The 22,985-nt window shown below is 41.2% G+C and overlaps 1 protein-coding gene across 3 annotated transcripts in view; it reads right to left on the bottom strand.

The window, feature by feature from the left end:
• Positions 1-22,985, bottom strand: part of ANKFY1 (ankyrin repeat and FYVE domain containing 1) — a 526,918-nt gene that overhangs the window by 346,982 nt on the left and 156,951 nt on the right. For all 3 annotated transcript variants that reach the window (XM_069226693.1, XM_069226694.1, XM_069226695.1), the window contains exons 7-9: positions 22,695-22,860; positions 10,042-10,246; positions 8,471-8,539 (exon numbers count right to left, since the gene is read on the bottom strand). In XM_069226693.1, coding sequence (XP_069082794.1) covers positions 8,471-8,539; positions 10,042-10,246; positions 22,695-22,860 — 440 coding nt within the window. The remainder of the gene's footprint in view (positions 1-8,470; positions 8,540-10,041; positions 10,247-22,694; positions 22,861-22,985) is intronic.

Genomic DNA, 22,985 nt, shown 5'->3' on the forward strand with positions numbered 1-22,985 from the left:
AAGGTATGGAAAGGACAAATAATGACGGTGTCAAACTGGAGCAGAGGAGCACACGTCCGAATCCAATGGAGGAAGAAAGCAATCTGACAATGGAGTCAATGACTATGCATATTACCAGCAAGAGGAGGAATCGCTATACCTCGTGACTCAAAATACTTTATTAGAAGATAAACAATCTGCACACTTCCAAGTCTAACACTGGATGTCAGGATTATGCTAAGCATGTGCATCTACAGCAACACATGCCTCATAAGTTTCCCTAATAAAGCTGCCCAGTTTCTACAACAAAAGCAGAGTGCAAAACAAATTCTACAGCTCTGTGATACCGGACAGTAATTGCCTGCTACTGGCATTACTGGCAAATATTAAATAGAGCTCCACACTGGTTCCATTTTACCTGCTTTTTCTAGAGTTCTTTATGCTCACAGAGGTTCCAGTGCTACTAACCCTTGGGCATCGCTGTCTGTCAGTAGCAGCTCGGGCTGCCTTTGAAAGAGAAATGCTGACCCGCTGATCAGCATTCTTTCCACATCCAATGCACTACCTGGATCCAAGTGATCTAGGAATTCAGGCACTGCTTACTGTGAGTCACATGACTGGCTGGACAGCTTCTAAGTAGGACAGTGCCCCAGCTGCTGCACAGAGATGGTCAGGGTGGTAGTTCTGAACACCACTGGGTGCTTTTAAGATAGTGAAGGTATTATATGCCTATGCATACATTCACCTCAGAGCATCTATGGCTGTCTTTTACTCTCTCAAAGAGTTCTTTGCATTTACTAAGCCTCTTTGATAATTACAGTCTCCTGATCTGACCATGTGGCTTTAACTTTGATACATATGTTAACTCCATTCAGATCCTCCCCTCATTCATTAACAGCAGTGTGTTTCAGCAGCTGATTCTCTGAAAAGCGTGTTAGAATACAAGACCGAGTAGTCAGCCACCCTTCGAAAGATTAGCTCAGCTAAAAGTGTTATTAATGTTAGTTTAAAAATGGTAATCTTCACCTCAAACGCAGGAGCATCTACATCTTGTTTTGATCGGCAAAACTACACCATAAATGTCCCACTACACGCCACAGAATATCAGCACTAACAGCCAAGGCCAGATGGATACTAAATTATGATAATTCACATTATTACGGTCTTCTCAAACATGCTTTCCCCATCTCTAGATGATGCCAAATAGATGGGTCACCACAGGTCTATATGTTTGAGTTGGAGGCACTATTTTTATGAACATTGGGTATCAGCCAGTGTCTTATTGAAGGACGAGCTTTGTGGCGCAACTGTGCACTTTGTGATGGTCTAGATCTCTTGCCACCGTTCAAATTATTCTCTTTGCAACTCACAGCAGTCTCTCTGTAGAGTCTGACACTTTAAAGACAAGAATGAGGACAAGGTACAAGCTTTTTCTGACTTGGTTCCTACTACCTGAAATAGGTTTGCCACGCCATACGCCCTCAACTGTCAACCATGTTAGCTTCAAGATATGATCATGACTTGGCTGTTCTCCAATTAATACCACACTCCCTCTTAGGTAGCAGTGGGCAGGTGCAATCACTAACAAATATTCTTGATGCAGGTATGCTTTAAAAAGATTTCACATTACAGAGCACAAAAGAAAGTTTTTTTGGCAGAACTAGGCATATTTATTAGCAAGGAAAGACTACTTTTGTTTAAGTCTACTATGCACAGCCACTACCTCCTTTCCAGGAGACAACTTTCCTTACTTCGATCCTAAAGAAAAAAAACATCCTCTTGCAAGTGGTCCCTTTCGAAATAGCATCTTTCTTGACCTAATTTTTCAAGTCCTCTCTCAAAAAGGTATTATTGGTTACTGGGCCCAGCTGGGCAGATTAGTGGAATCGAGATGGAGTTGGAAGGGTAATGAGGTGAAAACAGAATCTGGTATAGATGCAGATGGATTTAAATACCACGTTAAGAACCAAATCCATGAGGTACACCCAATAACAAATCCAGGTGAATATACTGACACAGAACAGGCTAGGCAGATTACTTCTGGGAATTGAAAATTAATCTGGTGTGGTGTTTGATTCTGAGCTGTCAAGTAGGAAGCAAGTAACAACCAATTATGGCTGCTTTCAGCATCTTGAGATTAAATGTCACTTAAATGACACCAATAGTAAGATAGCTATATATTCTACCATCCTCCCATCACACAAACCTATGCATTAATGTATGTACAGTAAAAAATATACTATTGATCTAAAAACATCCACAAGGAGTAACTTCCATTTGGATAATCCTAAAGACAACACTGCTATGAAATTTATGAGGACATGCAGATAATACCACAGTATTTGTTAGTCTATGCCGCAACACCACACTCAATCAAGAATGTCTTGCATAGACTGAAAAGTGGTACCCAGGCTGCACAAACAATGGCCTGTACACACTGAGGAAGATACCTGAAATAAACTTTTATTACAGTTTAACCCGCCTGCACTTTTTGACTGATTTCAATATCCACACGTTAAAGGTTGGCGAATGTATGAATTGAAGACCTGGTAGCAACACTGCATGTATCTGCATGCTAATGGGATATTACCCAAGAAGACCATGGTGGCTCCTTTCTTATAAGTGGAAAGTGCTCCTAAAATAAAATGCAGTGTGCATTTGGCTTTAGCACAACACAGCTGAACACACTTACCAATCCACCATGGAAGGGTTTATATGGACAAAGGGTTCCGAGGATGTGTCACGGTAAATGCAATGTATAGTTGATTTGTTTTTCTGAGGCACGAATGTGACCTACAAAGCATAAAATATCGCTTTAGAAATCTAGTGTGTGTAAATACCTTCTTTGGGAAAAAGTTGGCTTTCAGAAAAAAGACAGCAGTTCAACAGATTGCCACAGAAATGTAATACCACCTGTGGAAAAAACAAGGGTGTGCATGGCACTGTGTCCTTCTGAACCAGTAGGACTGGCTTCTTTATTGAAACTGTCTGCATGCTGTTAACCCTCTGTAGAGGAGTGATTTTGACTAGGTACACCAGCTAGGAAGAAAGAAACTGAGAGAGGCAAAGTGCAGAGTTGAAAGAGCTATCCCTATTGTGGACTACATTGTACAACCCATTCATAAACGTTTGTGTGAGGGGAATACAAAGATGGATGCATGGTCTCCAATCAGAACGTTACCATCAACTGGGCGTCCGCACACATAGGCAAGCTAAACTTGCTTTTTGTAAATGTAAGAGCAGACAGTATGTTAAACAATTATTGTTAAAGGATTAATGTTCTGGGTAGGTCAATAGGTCAAGAAACATTTCCATATAGCTGCACAACATGCCTGAGAATTAAGCCTTCTTGCTTTTTAAAAATGTACCTGCATTTTTAAGGCACTTGCAAATACCCACTTTTTTTTATCTCAGGTGCGAAATCGCTACACTGAGGGACTTGGGATTGGTATGGAGCGGTTGACTTTGCTGCTGAATAGATTTTTGCTGTATGGCAGCTTTTCATTTGGGTGGGTGGATGGATATATCCAACAGAAGAGAGTCAACGGGCCCATTTGGGAACAATGAGAATGAGCATCACTGGCATTTGTCACATTTTGCACACTGCACAAGGAATCACTAGGAGCGGGGCAAAAGAGTATGTAAACGTCCAACACCAATTTATCCATTGCACATTCTTAAGAGACTTAACAGATTTTGTGTTAGGGTCCCCCAGTGGTAACAGTACTGGCTGATAACTTGAAGAGAGTCAATATCCCATTCTTGAACCTCTGGATGATGTCTGCTTAGGTGGTCAGAAAAGTTGCTGTTCACTCTCCCCAAGTGTTCGGTTTCAAAGTGTATATAATGAGTGAACACCCAATGTCAAATTGTTTGAGCCATCTTAAATAGCTGTTGCGAGTTTGTACCTCCTTGTTGGTGTAGTGCATCGTTGTCATATTATCTGCTCTAATATAAATCACATTGTTGTGGAGCTTGGCCTTGAGATGTTTAGAGAGCAAGCTCCATCACCATCAATTCCAATACTCTAATGAGGAAAATACACTTGAGTAAACCACTGACCCCTGAATATTGAGGATTCAAAAGTGTGCCCTGTAAGTATTGTATCAAGTTGATGGGCTCCTGCAGCCATGGGTCGAGAAATGATCTGCTCAGGAAAGGTTGACTTGTTCCCCCGGACCCCAGGGTCCACCAACATTAGTTCCCACAAAGCCCAGCTGCTCGCAACACTGCCTGGCTAGACGTTCTTGCAATAGCTGCATATGTAGGCAAGTAATAAAGAAATTGACACATCAAGCCGTCATTTTTAACAGGTTCATTATTGCTGTTGCTGACAGAAAACAAAAGGTCTGGTAAAGGGGAAACAATGAAATGCCATCACTCATTCCTGTCTTGGGTAGGACTTGACAATGATGGAATTGAGTGTGGCTCCTAAAAACATTTGAGTTTGTTAAAAAGGCAAGTGTGATTTTCCCACACTGATGGTTAAGTCCACTGGATCCACAAAGTAAACTCAGTGGTAGGTACTGGTGAGACACTTTGGATCTGTCATTGTCTTTTCCTGTCAGTCGTCTGGGTATGGATATACATGAATCTGGGTGTGACAAAAATGCAGCCACTACAGCTATATGTTTAGTAAACCACTTGTCGGATGTGGTAACCCTGTAAGGCAAGATTCTGAACTGGTCATGTGTTGCCCTTACCACAAACATTAAGCACTGACAATGAGCTGGATACATTGCAACGTGGAAGTTGGTATCCAAGCGGTTGAGTGTTAACATTACGTCATCAGCAGCAACTGACTGAACTTAAGTACCGTGGTGTTTCTGAAGTGGATGGTTGTGATATAATCATTAAACAGCCTTAGGATGAGTACGTGATGCAAATTTATTATCCTGATTGCGTATCAGAAACTACAGGGAGTACAGTTCTCACTCAATTGCTGATGAGTAGCTGTCTTTATTGCTCCTCTAGAGAGTAAACTCAACTTCATTTTTAGAGTAAACTCGTCTTTCAACAGTCATACATGACTGGAGGAATTGCATGGACCTCCAAGCAATAAACCATGGGTAAGGTGGAGAGAACCAAATGATGTGAGGCGATGCTCTTCCAGAGTAATACATTGCATAACCCCAGTCTTCCGAATCAGGTGTTTTATGGTCTGGGGAATATGATTTCTAAGTCATTGTTTGGTGTCATTTCCCCCTCCTGTCCTTTGGCACCTCTGGACTTCACAGCAAAAGATTCAACTGGAGTACATGCTTTGCTAGTACTGCTTCTGACTGTCAGCTTGAAAGGTCTGCTGTGGTTGGAATGGTTGGCTAAGACTGCATGTGTTGCTCTTTGCTGCCGGACATACCGGTTGTTTTTGCCTGAAGACACCCATGGCCTTTGCCATGTTGGTGTTTTTTCTGATTTTCCAGAGCAACCCATCAAAATAAGGTCCAAATAAATGCTCCCCATCAAAGGGGATAAGATGCAGCAGGACTTCCATTCAAAACATGGAAATTCGCAGACCGGCCGGATGGCAGAGAAATGCTGGTGTTAACTGGCTCAGCAACTGTATCTACAGCATTCAAGGCATACTGAATACTGGCACTAGAGCCTCTTGTGCAGGTTCATGTGCCCTTTTCAGGTGTGGTTCAAGCAAATGTTGTAGCAGTTCCTCCATTTTCTTCCATTAGTGCCTACCATAATATGTCAAGAAGGCTAGCAAGTTGGCAATACACCACTGCTTAGACATCAGCAATGTAATTTTCTTGCTTTCCTTATCATAAGGCGTAGTGTCTTCACCATGCATAAAGTATTTATGTTTAGCTGTGTGTATGACCAGCAAATCTGGTAGAATGGACCCATGTATAAAACAAGGATCTGGAGAGGCATAGTTGAATTTTTATTTCACCCTAGGCATCATCACTCTTACTAGGTCTTTGAAATTCTCCTTTTTGAGCCTGATCTCGACCATGGATAAAAAAACAAAAACGGTTTCTCTGTTTTAGAGAGTTTTAGTAAGCACATTGTCTACTTTGTAAACTACTGACAAAGAGACGCTCAGGCTCTGCAGCCCCTTATAAAACTGAGTTGTGTGGTTAAGTGATATCAGGTGGAGGAACAAGTTAGAGCTCTAGTGGCTCTTCATCTTTGACATCAACATTATATTTGTACCAAACAGCCTGCTACTGTTCACATGGACCTGGGGTACTGAGAGGGGATAGTGGGTCAGAGGACAGGTCTCATTATGATTGAGTAGAGAGGATGATATCTCTGGTGAAGCTGGTGCTGTACTGGTGGCTGCTGTGTTTTGTTATGTACAGGATGAGCCCAGAGTTCCTCAGACATTTCTTCTTCTAAGGGACTCCTGTGTTTCTTTTTTGTGGCTCAAAGATGTGTGAAGAGTGTGCTACAATATGTCATGTGCCTAAGCAATATGCATAGTGCATTAGCGTACATAAAGTTGAGGTGACTGAGGTCTATATCCCCCTTCGTTTGTATGTATTTGGAGGTGAAAGCTTCACTGGGTGCTATGGCCTTTGTTGGTTCCAACATTTATTTCACGTTAAGGACTAGTTATAGCCACTCAGAGCAAAGCCAATCTACATTCTTCATCTGGACAGAAGCTGCAGAGAAATTTGCAAATATGTTAAGTGAGAATTCACTGAATTTACAATTAAGGGTTCATTTGAGAACCATCAGAGTAGAATATCTGGATGTAACTGTTGATTATTGAGACTTCCCTTCAGACAATCCACAGTGGACGTTTTTTTGCATGCTGATACTGGAAATCCTAAAAACCTAAAATGGCTAACTGTTGCACCACAGAAGTCCACTGGAAAGTTCAGTAACAGAAAGAATGCATGCTAACACGTTTCCGACTAAGAGGTTCCCTCCAAATATTCTTAGAAGACTCTGTGAAAAGATTACAAGGTGTAATACAAACTGGACTGCTTTTTTGATAACCAGAAAAATCTTACCAAAAAGCAAGGCAACACATTTTGGTGTGTAGCTACCTTCAGTACTCCACAAGAATAAGAAAATGCCTTGAAAAAGAATTGGAATATCTTAAAGTGACACAATAATTGAGACTACTTAATTGAGAATCGACAAGCATCTTACAGATAATTGCCATCCTTAAGAAACCATCAGCGACAAGGTCGCTTACAAGTTCTAAAAGAAGACAACTGGACGATTTTTAAAGTTTAAGGCTTGCATGAACATGTTGAAGATAGAATATGAAATAACATATAACAAGGGCTTCAAACAGATCAGTAAACATATCATTAGCAAATCAGCCTTTACTGTATATGTTTGAAAGTGTCCATGAAAGAAAAAGCATAAAGGCAGTACAACTCAACCTGTCTAAAAGAGAACTGTGGAACACATATGCCATACAAACTGAGAGATCACATATCTTGTACCTACCCACCTCAGAGAATTACACAGCAGTAAGAATGAACTCTTGCAGTTTTATGGCATCAACAGAAGAGAACAGAATGCAAGAGGTGGAGAAAGGGCGTGTCAACTGCGATGGTTACACTCTAAATATATTAATTAGTTGCACATCCATGTACCTAAAGGCCTCAGCAATGATGTTGAACTGGCAGCACAGTGATGCAAAGGCTGAAATGCATATTGCTCTGAAGACTGATAAGAAATACAGTCTGTTCAGTAGTCTTTGAAGTGTAAGCATTTACAGAAGCAGTGCACAGTGGTGTTTGGGTGACAGCAACTCACTGGGCGCATAAGGCTGCTCCAGTATTACATGGCTTACAGCTTTGAACAGCAGGGTGTGCACACTCACAAAAGGTTGGGCACAGGGCTGTGATCAACCCCCACAAGGGGGTGGAAATCAAATGCAACATAAAAAATGAACTATTCAATTTATTTAAAAAAACAAAAACAAAAAAACAGTTGAAAAGTGAACTATGATTTTGGCTAAAAACAAGTAAAACCACTGAAATTGGCCAGTCATGGTTATTAATGCCTTCAACACATGCCTTAACTGGCACCACCTGCCATACTAATGACACCAATATTGATATGGCATAAAAACACATAGAAATGTAACACCATGGCAGGTGGCATGAGATATATTGTGGGCTGAGTACATTGAAAATGACTACTAGTGAATTTCAGTGTTTTTGTGCATTTCAGTTAGAAACATAACTTTTTTTAAATTTATTTTTTATTGTTGTCCTTCAGTAAAATAGTATTTGTGACAGATGTGCACATGAGCAAGAACAACCCACCTCAGTGGAAAAGTTGAACATATTCTATATTTTGATCAGTTCTGTTTTGTACTGACTACCCTTCAGCGTGCCTCCATAACAGTCCGCATTCACACAAACCTAAAGCATTTATTTATGGACAGAGTTCCAAGCTCCTACCCTACTGTGACACAGTTTAAAGCTAAAGATATTTCAAGCACTGCCAGGCAGCCAAGTACATCAATATTTAACATATTTTATTCATTAAATATTCTTCTCATACTCACTGTTTGCACTGAAGCAGCTGTTGAAAAACCTGTTCATTTTTAGAACTTATTGCAGCATGTAATGGTGTCCTTTAAGGAAATAAAAACAAAAACAAAAATCAACGTTACCAACTATAGAGAATGAATGAATGATACTGAATGATATAGGCATGGGGCAAATGTGGCTTGAAGCATCTCACAACTGGTCACATTTTGAATGATAATGAAAAGCCAACACTAAAAAGTTTTTTTTGTGTGTTTTTGTTTAAACAACCTGTAGTTTACTCTTCTGGGAAAAATTCGTAAAAAGCAACCCAACTCCAGAATCATTTAGGATCTAAATAAGTATTAGTTAGGTGTTTCTACAGGATGAAGTACAGGAACTACCTTTCTTGATGTTCCTAGGGATGGCTGTTATTGAGAAGAACATTCAGACTACATCATAACTTTCTTACTGACTAGCAGATAAAAGTGAATTTAAAATCTGAACAAAAGATATTAAAGAGCTTCTATAGCAATCTCAAATGTATGTTGTTAATATTAAATCAATTATTTAGAAAAATGTTTGAAAAAATACTATAACGATGCAGACTGTCTGCTAGAGAAAAAGAGGAGGGCAACCTTGGTCTAACCTGAGTATGCTTTAATGAAAACCTTTTTCTGTATAATTCTCCACCTCTCTTTACAGGGATATTTACAAGTGTCTCACCACTATCTTGTTTCACAAAAGTGAGCCCTTTAACACAAATTAGAATCCGTATAAGGATGCACGCCACATTACTTAATTTGCAATCTGAACCCCGTATTCAAAAATATTTCTTCATTCTTACATTTTGCACAATTTCAAAACAGTCAACACCTATTTTGTCCACTCAGGAAATACGAAGGTTCATATGCATTTTAACTACTGTTGGAATGCCAATTAATCATATTGCTTTTTAACCCCCTGCATGTTCATACCCAAGTGTATCATCATATGTTGCCTACTTTCTGACAGTGTGAGCATCCTGTAATTTCATCTTTGCATCAACCAATACTCTTCTGCATTCATATGTAGTACTTTCTAGTCATCCCGAAAGACCAAACACACGCCAGCAGTTTTGTTGATGTACAAGATGGAAGAATAAACAGTGAACAGTAGATTGTGGTAACTGCGAATTCAGCAATTTGGAGTGCCTCTGTATAATAATCCAAGATTAAAGATAATTGCATTCTCAATAGGGAATTTTTTTAAAGATTCTTAGATCATTTGCCCCTATTACATTATCATTCCCATATCAGCACGAGTTGGCGCTGCATTTCTGGTTTATGTCATTGTACACAATTGCGCAACTAAAGACACTTTGTTTCCCTTCTTTCACCCTATTACGTACATAATGCCTTTCTTAGTAATACCAGCCTTTTGTTTCACCAAGCCCAGAAGAATTTTCACCGTACGAGGTATTGATTTTCAAAATATAGGATGCAAATGCTTGTTTGACAGGAGCAGGTATGTACAGGTGTGAAGGTACAATTAAAGAAACTCACAACATGGTAGTGTATTAAATGACAGAGTATTTAGAATAAACACAAACACAACTGACTGTACTCACCTTCCCTTGCTGTCTTGCATGTTTGGGTTGGCTCCAGCTTGTAAAAGCGCTTCGGCAATCTGGGACATTTCTGACATCACATCAGCAGAGCATTTCTTGGGGCATTTTAATGCTACAAGATGCAGTGGAGTCTCCTGATCCCCCGTGATGGCCGCATTTACGAGGGCACCATTTTTAATGAGGAAATTGGCAGAGAATTGATCATCTTCCACAGAGGAAAAGACAAAATTGGTTAGTAGTTTGAAAAGTACAGTCTGTAATGTAGTCAAACTGCAGGGAGCCTCAACTAGCTTAATAGTTTGAAATTCATGCACAAATCTGTTATAATTATTTGTGCACTAAACATGTTTTGGTTGAAGGAATTAAAAGTCACTTCTAATTACAATGAGCAGTAAACGTGTACTTCAAATTCAACAATGGAAATTAAGTAGCTATGGTTCTCCCTCAAGACAAGGCAATACCTGACTTTTTGGTAAATTATAGAATAACTAGGTAAAAAGCGAACTGTCTCCACGTTGTACCCTACTGGAATTTGAAAACGTAGCATAAGTGACTTACGTTAGACACTCTTGTTTTTATAGCACTTACTGGTAAGTTCAACCCACTTTCTTTAGGCTCCTAGAAGCACTCAACTGAGAAGCTCTCTCACCTCTACTCACCCATCAGCAACGCCTCCCTAAGTCAAGGTATGATCTCAGAAACTCTAAAAACAGATTTGAAAATTCCACCGCTGAAAACCAAATTGGACTCAGGGGACCACTACCCATCTACCCTTCATCTGCAAATTAATTATAAATGCAATATATGCTTGACTCAAAAATCTACTATCCCTTATACAACTACTAATTTTGCTCCAAATCATGTTGCAGCAGAGACTGTTATCTGATAAACCATAAACAACACCTTCCTGAGCAAGGATAATCTCAGTACACAACAAAACAAATGATGACAAATATTTTTGAAATAGCTTCTAACTGTCAGTTAAAGTGTCGCTGTAGAGGTTGCTAGCTAGCCAACTGGTAGAAAATTGATCACATGTAGAAGACCTCTGTCTAAGCTGAATACTTTGAGTACCTTTCTAATGGCTTCTGCCCGCCCAAAACCTAACAAAACACACACACACACACACACACACACAAAATAACTAAGGTTCAACTATACTGCGTGAGTGGGAACTCAAAGTCAAATAAGTTCTGCTGGGAGCACTGGCAAAGGTGAAGGAGGTGTTTTAGAACAGAAAAGGATGTGAAAAATGGATCGGGGAAAATGTGCCATTTCTGGGGAGATGGATCGCTTCTGTTACTCAGATGGAGCAAAATAAACTACAAAGTATTTTTGCTTGAATTTCTTCCTGGAATGCAAGGTAGCATATATCAGTTGTTAAGCAATAATATCTCCAGCACTGATCACCACATGACGAGGTCCAAAGCACAGCACCAGGAGTCTCTTAATAAATGTGCCAGTATAACCTTCCTATGTTAAAGTTCTTTATGTGTGGTTTCTACACTCAATGGTTCCTCTTGTGCAGTTCTCTTTTCTGATAACCCAGTGCAACCGTTTTCAGGGATGGTCATCAAGGCACAAGGTAGAGCAGTTTAGTAATAGTCTGGTCTCTTGAAGGAGCAGGGGCGCCCCAGTGATTGAAGGGACAAAGTAGAGACTCTCTCTCATTGTCCTGGTACACAGGTCAGTGTTTTGTTGTAATGTGTCAAAACACCTAGGAAGGAACAGGTTTGAATGACAAAGCTTAGCACTTCACAGGGAAACAGGACTATTTTTGTGGTGCAAACCATAAGCTCTTTTGTGATCCAGCCACCTCATAAAATGTGATTTCATCTCTGATCCAAAGTTTGATAATAATATCTCACCAGAAACACCTTACATAACCAATATGGCTTCCGATTACTCACACAACAAAATTTACTTTTCTTGGCTAAACTACATTATTGGAAAGATTAAAGGATCCACTGAAGGATGAGTTCTAATAAATCACCAGTAGTGAAATCTGACCTTGATTAACAAGTCAATCCTCTTTTTGCCCTTCCTTTGTAAGTAGGTGAGGAGCTTTTCCCAAGCAGGCCAAGCCAGACTTTACAGCACATTTTATCACAGACTTGACAACAACTCAAAGAAGGAACTGGCTAAATAAAATGGCTTGTGTAGTGACAAATTACTTGCGACACACTGGTCTGGAAGTAATTACTATAACTGTGATTATGTTGTTTTGTATAAACCTGCGAAGATACGTGGGTCTGAATGTAAGGTTGGGCACCCAATGAAGATAAAATATCTACTTGTCCATGGGGCAAGGTTGCTTCATAAATGTACTCATCCTGTCAAAAAAAATATCCACTCGTCCCTTTGGTGCCATGTGGTGTGGCGATTACTTATTGCAGCAATCTCATTATATAGGAGCTCTGGTAATAGCCTCTCCGATTATATCAGGACTCATACTACAGTAGGGTGAATTCTTGCATTCACATGTTCTGCCACCTTTTCACAGATCTACATACTGGGGTTGGAGATAGTGTTAAGAATTAGTTCCAGGGTTGGAATGTGCTTTGGAGTCTGTGCAAACCTACTAACTTGCATGTTTCAGCGGTTTTCACCTGGTCTTTCCTAATCTTTTGCCATTCTGAGAAAGGTTAAAGATTTACTTCTGAAAAGTGTAGAAATAAAACAACTTTCATGGTTGGGGAAAAAAGTGGTTGGAGGGTAAGTGAACTTGTAAACGTTCAACGGATTTGTGCATGAGTGTTAATATACACATGTATATTTGCTCATGCAAAAATCCAGTAAACAAATATTTCCTAGGACTGCAATTTTCTGGGCAATGCCTGCAAATTATTGTTAAATTATGAAAGCTGTACATCTGCACCAATCCAAGGGTGCACGTTTGTGACTTTCTTTAACAATTGGGCCCCAAACTAGGTCTTGAATTACCCAAGACCGTTTGTTTTTATTAAAATTATGTCTCTCTCTCTCTCTCTTTCTCTTTATATATGTACTGGCTTCACTGTGAGTGACCACCTTCTGTTAATTCACAAAAAGCATATCAGCATACATAGTATTTCGTTTAGTGCCAGGAACTAATGTAGCAACATGAGCTATTTGAGACCAAAAACATTTTTTTTTTCTTTCAATGTTTGCTATAATGTGAGGGCTCGGCAGCTCCCACAACAATAAAAGTTTACTAAAACCATGTCAAAAGTAGACAATCCTCTTCTACCTATTTGATAGGTTTGATTACAGGCTCCACATCCGAAGCCATAATCACCATCATACACAAAGAAATAAGGATCCCCTAGAAATAAAAAATTATAGTCCCATATCTCATCTAAATGTGAACTGTAAAATCTATCCAAAAAGTCTGGCACCTAGACTAAGAGAAGTCCTCCCTTCCCTCATTCACCGTTCCCAAACCATATTTATCAAAGGAAGACACGGAGCAGACAACATAAGACTTTTCTGCCACATAATCGATAAAGCTACTTCTTTAAACTCCCCTACAATTGCTATGGCCTTGGATGCAGAAAAGACTCTCTTGAACTAAAAGGCTGCATGGACTTTTCTGTATGCCGTTGTGCACAAATTCAAAGTAGATCCTTCATTCAACAGATGTTTGCTCTATATTCAAATCAGTCTGTTCGCATTAGAACCAATGGATTCCTCTCAGATTTAATTAATCCGGCACAAGGGACTAGACAAGGCTGTGCCACTTTTACTATACCTATTAGCAACTGAACCACCTTTATCAACCAACCGAACCTCTACAGTGATAACAGGTATTCCCTTCAATGACGCCCCATATAAAGTCACCACCTACACTGATGATGTGCTCATCTTCTCATTAGATGCTGAAAGAGCTATTCCCGCTACCCTAGAAGTAATATCCTGCTACGCTAAAGTCTTAGGATACTCCTTAAGCTTAGACCAGACTGAAGTCTTCCGCCCCAACAACTTAACGTTCCCTTCAGTTTTGCTCAACACCAAATTACATGGACAACCCACAAAAATGAACTATTTAGTCATCACATTAAAAAACAATCGAGAAAATACAAAGAAAATAACAGAGGATAACCTACTTCAAAAAATCAAAGGCCTGCCATCTAGCTGGTCACCAAAGTTCATGACTTGGTGGGGACATGTGGAGTACATTAAAATTATTGCTCCACAAATCAACTTTGTTTCGTACTTGCTACCAATGCAACTATTTGACCAATCCATCACTAATATACACAAACAAATCTCACAATTTCTACGGAAAAACATAAAATGCAGTACTGCCCTCATAAAGCTTAAACTAAAACAGTTTGGAGGTTTAAAGCTCCCTAACTTTCATAAATATCAACTTGCCTTCCTAACCTAAGCTACTTGCTGGATAAATGACCACTATCAAGACACAGCATTGCGGCTACATATAGAAAAAATTCCTAGTCAAACAATACTCATTAACCTCATTACTAACAATGAAAAGGCTACCACTTCCATACTCTCACAGCATCCTCAAAGACAGAGTCTTTGCGCTTAAATCGTTAGACAAAATGCTTCCCAATTAAATTCATAATTCGGATAATGCACCTCACTGTAACAACCCTAATATCAAAATCAATGGTACAACCCCCTCCAGGCCTTCTTGGTCCACAAACAAGATTCTATTTATGAAAGATCTTGGACTCCCACCCTATCCTAAAACATTTGCAGAACTACAGAACACATACACATTAGACAACACTGAATTCTACAGCTTCCTTAAGCTAAATCTTGCACTAAACAAGATTCCCAACCCACACATAAATGGTCTGGTTCCCTTACTAGTCAAACTTTTCTACTTAAATATACAAAACTTTAACATCCTCTATTTCAAACGTCCTAAATCCAATCTAGATGGATACAGACTGCTACTGTTAGCCCCACACCGAATATAAATGATGAATCATGGAAAAAGATAAGGATATCTGCCATCAAATATAAAATATCTCCCATCCTATTGTACTGCAAATACTGGCTATTACATAGAATTGACTGGATCCGGAAAAACTCTTAACATTGGGACTCATAGACTCGATGAAATGCTGGAATTGTCAAGCCTCTACAGGTACTCCCAGACATATGTTATTCCAATGCAAATTCTGGAATGCAATTAAAAAATAGTTAACAATATCTTCGATGCCAATGTACCCCTCGTTTTCCACTTAGTAATCTTAGGCCCTTGGTCCCAACAATCTAAAATGAATCTAGGCCCCAATGACATGTACCTCCTGGACTTCTCAGTCCCTATGAGCATTAAAAACAAGTCCCTATGAGCATTAAAAGCATTCTATGTGAATAGAAAATGTCCCAAAACATATCACACCATACCTGGTGGGAATGGGTTTACTTCACAAGAGGTGCGAGCAATGCTATCTCCAACACCAATATAAATCCTCAAACCTCACAGAAATTGTGGAACAAGCTAAAACAAAATTAAGCCTCCTTGTCACTATATTTTACACCCATTCACCTACATAGCTGGCTATCCAATTTCTCAAACTATGCGACAATACCATCAATAACACCAGCACTGTATGGCCACCAAGTTGACATCTCTCTTTCTCTCCCCTCATCTCGATTCCTCCTATCCTGCTGGGACATTTCTTGTATTTTTATTTATTTTTGTTTCTTACCTTCCCCTTTTCTGTCACCCTACTCCCACTTCCTTTTGAGGGTCTACAAGATTAAATGTGCTTCAATTATTACATTACCTCTAAAAAAAATGTTATACTATCTAATTACAAAACTGTCCCATTGTTTATAAAATGAGCAAACTATATAGTCTTGAGCATTATGATCAGTACCTCCGCTCTGCCACTGTCAGCAGTGAAGTCTGAGCTTACAACATTTCCTTAGAGCACTCACCCTAACAATAAAGGATTTGCATTAATGAACCATAATTACAAGTTCGAACAGCATTAAAATATGGTCACAAATATTAACCTTAACTGCAGACAATGTTCTTCCGTGATCCATAATGTGGTACTCTAAACTGGCAGCCAAAGGGTTCGTGCTGAAGAGGTTGGGCGTACTTGTCCCAAGGATAAAATAAACATGAAAGCTTGCTATCCGTGACTCCAAACAATATGTCCTTGGAGTCGGGCTATACGAATTCCACACCCCTGCTAAGTGAGTAGGTATACCCAGAAATGGGTCTGAGGCTTGCTTAGCCAAAGGACTCAATATTCTGCTCCTCAATGAGGGTAAAATTATGAGGTTGTCTGTGTTCTGATGTAGAAGAGATGTGGTCTAACAGTTCAGACTGGACTGCTTAGTTAGTGGAAGGTCACGATCAATTTATATTCGGTTAGCCCCGTTCTGGAAGACAACAGCTGTGCTAAAAATGATGGAATTGTATACAGAGAAGTATCTCAAATACTAAAAAGTGCTCTTTCAACGATTTCCACCCTTCACTTTTAAGTTGTTTCAGCAAATCTCTTTAATGGGAAGAGTATGATCAGACGTTAGCCTGAGTTTGCTGAGCCTAGGGGCTTGAGCTGTACCTCAATAATGCGGCACAAATTGGCAAACTGCATCTGGACTTTCATTTGATCTTATACATATAATATATAATGTTCTATGGCTGATTTATAGAGCGCAGCTTCACCCGTGAGGGTATCAAGGCACTGTCGGCATTGCTGCTAGAGGTTCGGTTGAACAGCCAGGTCTTGAGTCCTTTCTTGAATTCCAGAGGAGAGGATGAGGTCCGCAGGTGAAAGGGGAGGTTGTTCCAGGAATCCACTGTGAGGTAAGAGAAGAAACGACCTCCAGTGTTGGTTCAGTGGATGCAGAGGTAGTGGGGGGGAGGCGGCAGAGGAAGAGGAACGCAGGTGTCTGGAGAGTTGGTGGAAGTTCTGGCATTGGTTGATGTATGCTGTTCCGTGGTTGTGAAGGGCTTTGAAGGTGTGGATCAGCCTGTTAAATTGACATCTCTTCTGAATGGGGAGCCAGTGGAGCTTTTTGAGGTGGGAGTGGTGTGGGTCTCTTTTGGGAGGTCGAGGATGACTCTGTAAGCTGAGTTCTGTATGGTCTGTAGTGTCTTCAGGAGATGTGGTAATTCCTACGTAGACTGCGTTGACATAGTCCAGCCAGCTGGTGACTAGGGCTTGAGTGATGGTTCATCTGGTGTTGACGGGGAGCCATTTGATCGATCTTACAGAGCATATTAAGAGTGAGGAAGCAGGTGGAAGAAACTACGTTTGATCTGGTTTTCATGGTGAGCTTGCTGTCCAGGATGACGCCAAGGTTGCATGCTTGGTCTGTCAGAACAGGTGCTGGTTCTAGTACAGAAGGACACCATAAATCTTTCAACAGAGAGGTGTTGTTTATGAAGATCAGCATTTCTGTTCTGTCTGAGTTGAGTTTTAGGCAGTCGAGGAAAATCAGGGCCGGCATTTCTCCCTGGTCAAATAGGATTCTGATATCATCTTTGGCAGTGATCAGGGCCATTTTGGTACTGTGGTTGGTTTGGAATCTGTATTGGGAGGGGTCCAGAAGACTTATCTCCAAGTGTTCCGACAATGGCCTTTTTGAGGACTTTGGCGGGAAACAGCAGAAGCGAGATAGGATGGTAGTTCTTGAGTTAGCTGGGTTCAGCAGAAGGTTTCTTGAGAAGGGGTTGACTTCTGCGTTTTTCAATGCTTTGGGAAAGGAAGCCATGGTTATGGATGAGTCGAAGAGGTGGTGAGCTCACTGCGGATTATCTCGCTCCCCAGGTTAAAATGGGTTGGGTGGACTGAGCTATGATGGCTGGGGTGTTTTGTGTGGTGAGCCAGTTCCATGCGGAGACAGGTGGTCGGATATCCCATCGGGTTAGCCTCTGTGGGGGCAAGGAGTCTGAGGGTGGTGGCGGCAGTGGGTTGGGGTTCCACGTTTTTGTAGATGGTGGAGATCTTGTCGGGGAAGAAGTCCATGAGGCAGTAGCAAAGTTCCTGAGAAGGGGTGATGATGTTATTGGTTGCTGAGAGGATGGAGAACTCTTTGCTGGTTTCAGTAGTCTGCACACTTTACCACGGCTAACCAGTGCTAAAGTGCATATGCTCGCTCCCTGAAACATGGTAACATTCGTTCATTCACAACTGGGATATCTGATTTACTTGTAAGTCCTAAGGAAAGTGCACTACATGTGTAAATTGAATGCTACTAGTGGGCTTGCAGCACTGGTTGTGCCACCTACATAAGTAGCCCCTTAACCATGTCTCAGGCCTGCCACTGCGAGGCCTGTGTGTGCAGTTTTACTGCCACTTCGACCCAGCACATAAAAAGTACTTGCCAAGTCATAAGCTCCCCCTTTTCTACATATAAGTCACCCCTAAGGTAGGCCCAAGTAAACCCATAGGGCAAGGTGCTATGTAGGTAAAAGACAGGGCATGTACATGTGTGTTTTGTATGTCCTGGTAGTGGAAAACTCCTAAATTCGTTTTCTATTACTGTGAGGTCTGCTCCTTTCACTGGATAGCATTAGGACTACTCTCCTATACTGTGTAAGTGGTAGATTCTGATCAGAAAGAGGGAAACAGGTCATATTTAGTATGATAATAGAAAATCCTGCTTATTGGCGAGGTTGGATTTAATATTACTATTTTAGAAATGCCACTTTTAGAAAGTGAGCATTTCTTTGCACTAGAAAACTATCTGTGCGTCACAAACTGTCTCCAATAAACATATGGCTGGGCTGGTTGACAACTTCCTTGTGCATTTCACCCAGACAAACACAGGACACTCAGTCACACCTGCATTCATCTGCATACTGAATGGGTCTTCCTGGGCTGGAAGGATGGAGGGCCTGACACTTACATTTCAAACGCTAGTGGCCTGCCCTCACACAATGGACTGCCAAACCCCCTACCCTGCAGACAGACTTGTACTGAAAGGGGAACTTGTGCACTTCTAAGCCACTCTTTGAAGTCTCGGCCACTTCAAAGGCATTTTGGGGGTATATAAATTGTGTCCCTGACTCCAACAACTCAGACACTTCTGAACCTGCAACCCGTCAAGAGGAACTGCCCTGCTGCCCTCGGACTTTGCTGAGAAGTGCTCTCCAAGGGCTTGGATTGCGCTTACCTCCTGTTTTCTCAGGTCTCAGGACCAAAAAGACTTAATCTCTTCAGGAAACTCCTTGTGCACTGGAAAGAACGCACAGCCTGCCTTACGACCGAGAAATCGCCGCACAGCCAACCCGGAACGACTCAGCCTGACTTCCCAAGTGGAAATTTGTCGCAGTGCCTGCCATGTGACTGAAAATTCGATGCCCCACCCTACTGGATCGACACACAGCCGAACCGGAATGACACAGCCGATTACCTGAGTGGAAAATTGACTTACTGGATCGATGCAATACCTGCGACTTCTTCCAGCGCGCCCAGGATTTCCCCGCATCGTCTCTGGGTGTCAAAAATGTTCCAGCATCGAAGTGAGGAACAAAGACTGTGCGCCGAAAAACAATGCAAGCCTCTTGAAGCGCAGAAAGAGACAACACATTGTCTGTGGCCCGTCAGAAAATCCGGTGCACATCCTATTTATCCATGCATATCCTCCTCTGCAGTCTCCGTGAGTGTTATTTTTGACGCAACCCAGGTACTTTGTGTAATCAAGAGACAACTGTTGATTTCTAAGATTTAAGAATCCTTTTAATCTTGAAAAAGTGATATTTCAACTTGTACTTATTGAATCTTTATCGCTTTGACCTTATTTTATTTAGATAATTATCATCTATTTGTCTAATCTTGTGTGCTGTATTTTTGTGGTGTTCTCACTGTGTTACTGTATGATTTATTGCACAAATACTTTACACATTGCCTCCTAAGTTAAGCCTGACTACTCAGTGCCAAGCTACCAGAGGGAGGGCACAGGATAATTTGGATTGTGTGTGACTTACCCTGACTAGGATTGTGGTCCCATTTTTAACAGTGGTGTACCAACTGGCTTATTTGGTTTGTCTCTTGGGTTTGTGCGCTTGACAGGGGCAACTCGGTCATCGCAAAAGGTGATCCAGGTGGAGAAGTTCTTGACAGCATGTTCTATGTTGGTTGTGGTGTCAGGTCGGGAGGTGTTGAGGACGTCGGTCCCCTGGATCTCTGATACTTTGTTTCAGCTGCAGTGTGAGGTGCTGGACGGCTTTGAGGTAGTGCCAGGGGATCCAGTGATGGTGAAGTGGACAATGGTGTAGCCTGTCCAGGTGAGCTCAGTATCTTGGCTATACTTGTCTCTGTCGTGGGCCGTGAAGATGGGTCAAGGGTGTGTCCTGCGTAGTGTGGGGGTTCTGTGACTATTTAGGTGAGGCCGATATTGTTCATGCTTCCGAGGATGTTGGCGGGGTTGGTGTTGTTAAAGTCACTAAGGTGATAACTTAGTTTTCCAAAGAAGGTATAGTGTTTAGAGTCGATGACAACCAGGGCAATGAATTTGGGAATAGCGTTGCAGTAACTGGGGTGTGGTCCTGGAGGTCTGTAGACAAGGCTGCCTCAGATGGTAGATTGCAATTTGGAGTTGGAAGTTGAATTGTTCCATGATCGGGTTGGCAGCCGTGGTGCAATGGATGGTTTCTATGTGGATGATTGTGATTCTACCTCTGTGTTTGTTGGTGCGGTCCTTTTGTGCTATCTTGGAGTAGTCTGGTACTGCTGAGGCGATGTCAGGAGCAGCTGCGGGGCTGAGCCAGGTATGGGGTGAGGAAGACTAAGTAGGGGTGAGGGAGGCGAAGGTGTCCAAGATCGTGGTGGCGTACTTGCAGAGTAATCATACATTGAGCAGGAGGCAGTGGAGTAGTTCCGATGCAGCTGTGGTTGGCGTGGTGGTCATTGTTGTGCATGCGAATGCGCAAGTGTTGCAGGAGAAGGGACAGTGGCAGCAGGTGAAGTGTACTACAGTTGATCATGGGGAAGTGCAGCAAAAGTTGTTATTGTGGAGTCTGGGGCCCAGCGCTCAGAAGCAGTGTATTTGTGGGTAGCTTCCGGGTGCAGGAGAAGAATAAGGGCTAGAGTAAAATTCAGATCATAGGAGTGAAAGGGACCAGAGGGAGAAATGCAGGATCCTAATATTCTGAAAAGATGCTTGGAGTTCAAATTGCAAGACTAAAATAAGTCTTAAATTCGGAGAACACCAGGGCTATGATGGCATCACGGTTGCAATGCAGTTTGTAAATGTGAAAGTTTGTTTTCTTGTTTAAAATAAAGAAAAATGTTAAAAAAATGTAATAAAATGGGTTTTAATTTTTTTTCAGAAATGTCTATAATCTTCCTCAGAGTTAGACACAGGAGGGGAAGGTTTCTAACAATGGAAGCTTGCATAAACTTTTTTCCAATCACAGAGTTTTTCTGCAGGGTCTCGGGATGAGAAAGGAGTAGGGCGCAAGAAGGATCATTGCTAAAGATAACTCTCTGAGGCAGAAGACCATATTGAACTTAATGCAAGTGATTCATCTCTACCACCTCATGCAAGTCTAATAACAAGAGGGCGGAGCTAGGTGACAAGTCTTCTTCCTTGGGTGATAGGTAAATTGATGAAAAGATTAGGGAGCATCAGCATCTTTATTAATGTCACCCTGCCTGATATGGAGAGAGGAAAGTGCGAGTCACTGCTCCACCTGCACTGGGTAAGATTTGACCCCAAGGATAGATTCTCTATTTCTGGTCACCTGTATCCCCAAATAGCAGTCAAAGTTCTATCTCCAAGACAAAGGTAACTCCAGAGCAATTCGACTAGTATCACCAGTAAAAGGGAAATGTTTCTGACTTTTCCCGGTTTATCCTTACACTACCATAACTGCCAAATCTGATGATGTCATGAATAACGAGGCTGAGGTTAATCTCTGGGTTTTTAGTTCATAAGAAAATAACATGTTGTTGCAGAGAATAGGGAGAGTAAGAATCTTTGTGTTGGAAGCTAGGTTTCTCACACAACAGAGATGCAAGAGGATCTATGGCCAGGACAAACCGTACCATTGACAAAGGACAGCATTGTCATCTGCCACTGCCCACATCAAATGTGAGTAAGAGATAACCGTTTATCTGTACCCCTCTCATTGGGGAGTCATTCTGTGCCTACGAACCTCCAACATAATACCATGGCACATAGTCAAAAGATGCAAGCTGCTAGAGGTGGCTCTACTAGGGATGAAGCCAGCCTGCTCCATTAGGACCAGCTTGGTCAATAGAGGATTGAGCTTGGTGCCCAGGAGGTTAGCAAGCATTTTATTATTACAATGTTTAAAGTAGCTTATAAGCAAGCTCAGCAGTCCCCCATACAAGATCTTCAAAGTGCAGTTTACACCACACTTGGGTATATTTAAATAGAATAATTGGCCCTGGTAATGTCAACAAAATAAGGATGTTTTGTTGATTTTCAATTGATTAAGAGCTTCTCCACTGCATCACCTATTAAAACCTTGCTCACTTTTGAAAATTAGATTCCGACTGGAGATCTCCTTTCTGAGAAATTAGATTACTTACATTATTTTTTTAAACAACTAAGTTGTATACATTCAATAATAATGCAAAGTACTCCGCCAAACTACAAATAATGAAAAAGTAATGAAACTACCACTGAGAAAACACAGAACACCACAACACTAAAAAGATTTTCTCTTTCTAGGGGAAAGAATATTATGTGTCACTTCTCACCTCGTTGTATTGCTTTATGAAGAAGACTCCAGCCCTTATTATCGACCATGTCCACATCTGCTTTATTGTTCACGAGTGTAGACGCAATGCTCTCCAGCCTCCGCGAAAGGGCCAGATCCAAGGCCAGGTCTCCATTCTTATCCAGTTCATTCAGTTTTCCAGGCAACTTAACAAAAATGAAAATTATTTAAACATTTTCACTCCCAATGTCCAAGATTTTACTGATTATAAGTATACACAAGGGAAGCACAGGTGAATAATAACTAGTCAGTGCTGTTGCATGTCATGTGC

This window comes from Pleurodeles waltl, chromosome 3_2 (genome assembly GCF_031143425.1).
Source record: "Pleurodeles waltl isolate 20211129_DDA chromosome 3_2, aPleWal1.hap1.20221129, whole genome shotgun sequence".
Classification (NCBI taxonomy): domain Eukaryota; kingdom Metazoa; phylum Chordata; class Amphibia; order Caudata; family Salamandridae; genus Pleurodeles; species Pleurodeles waltl.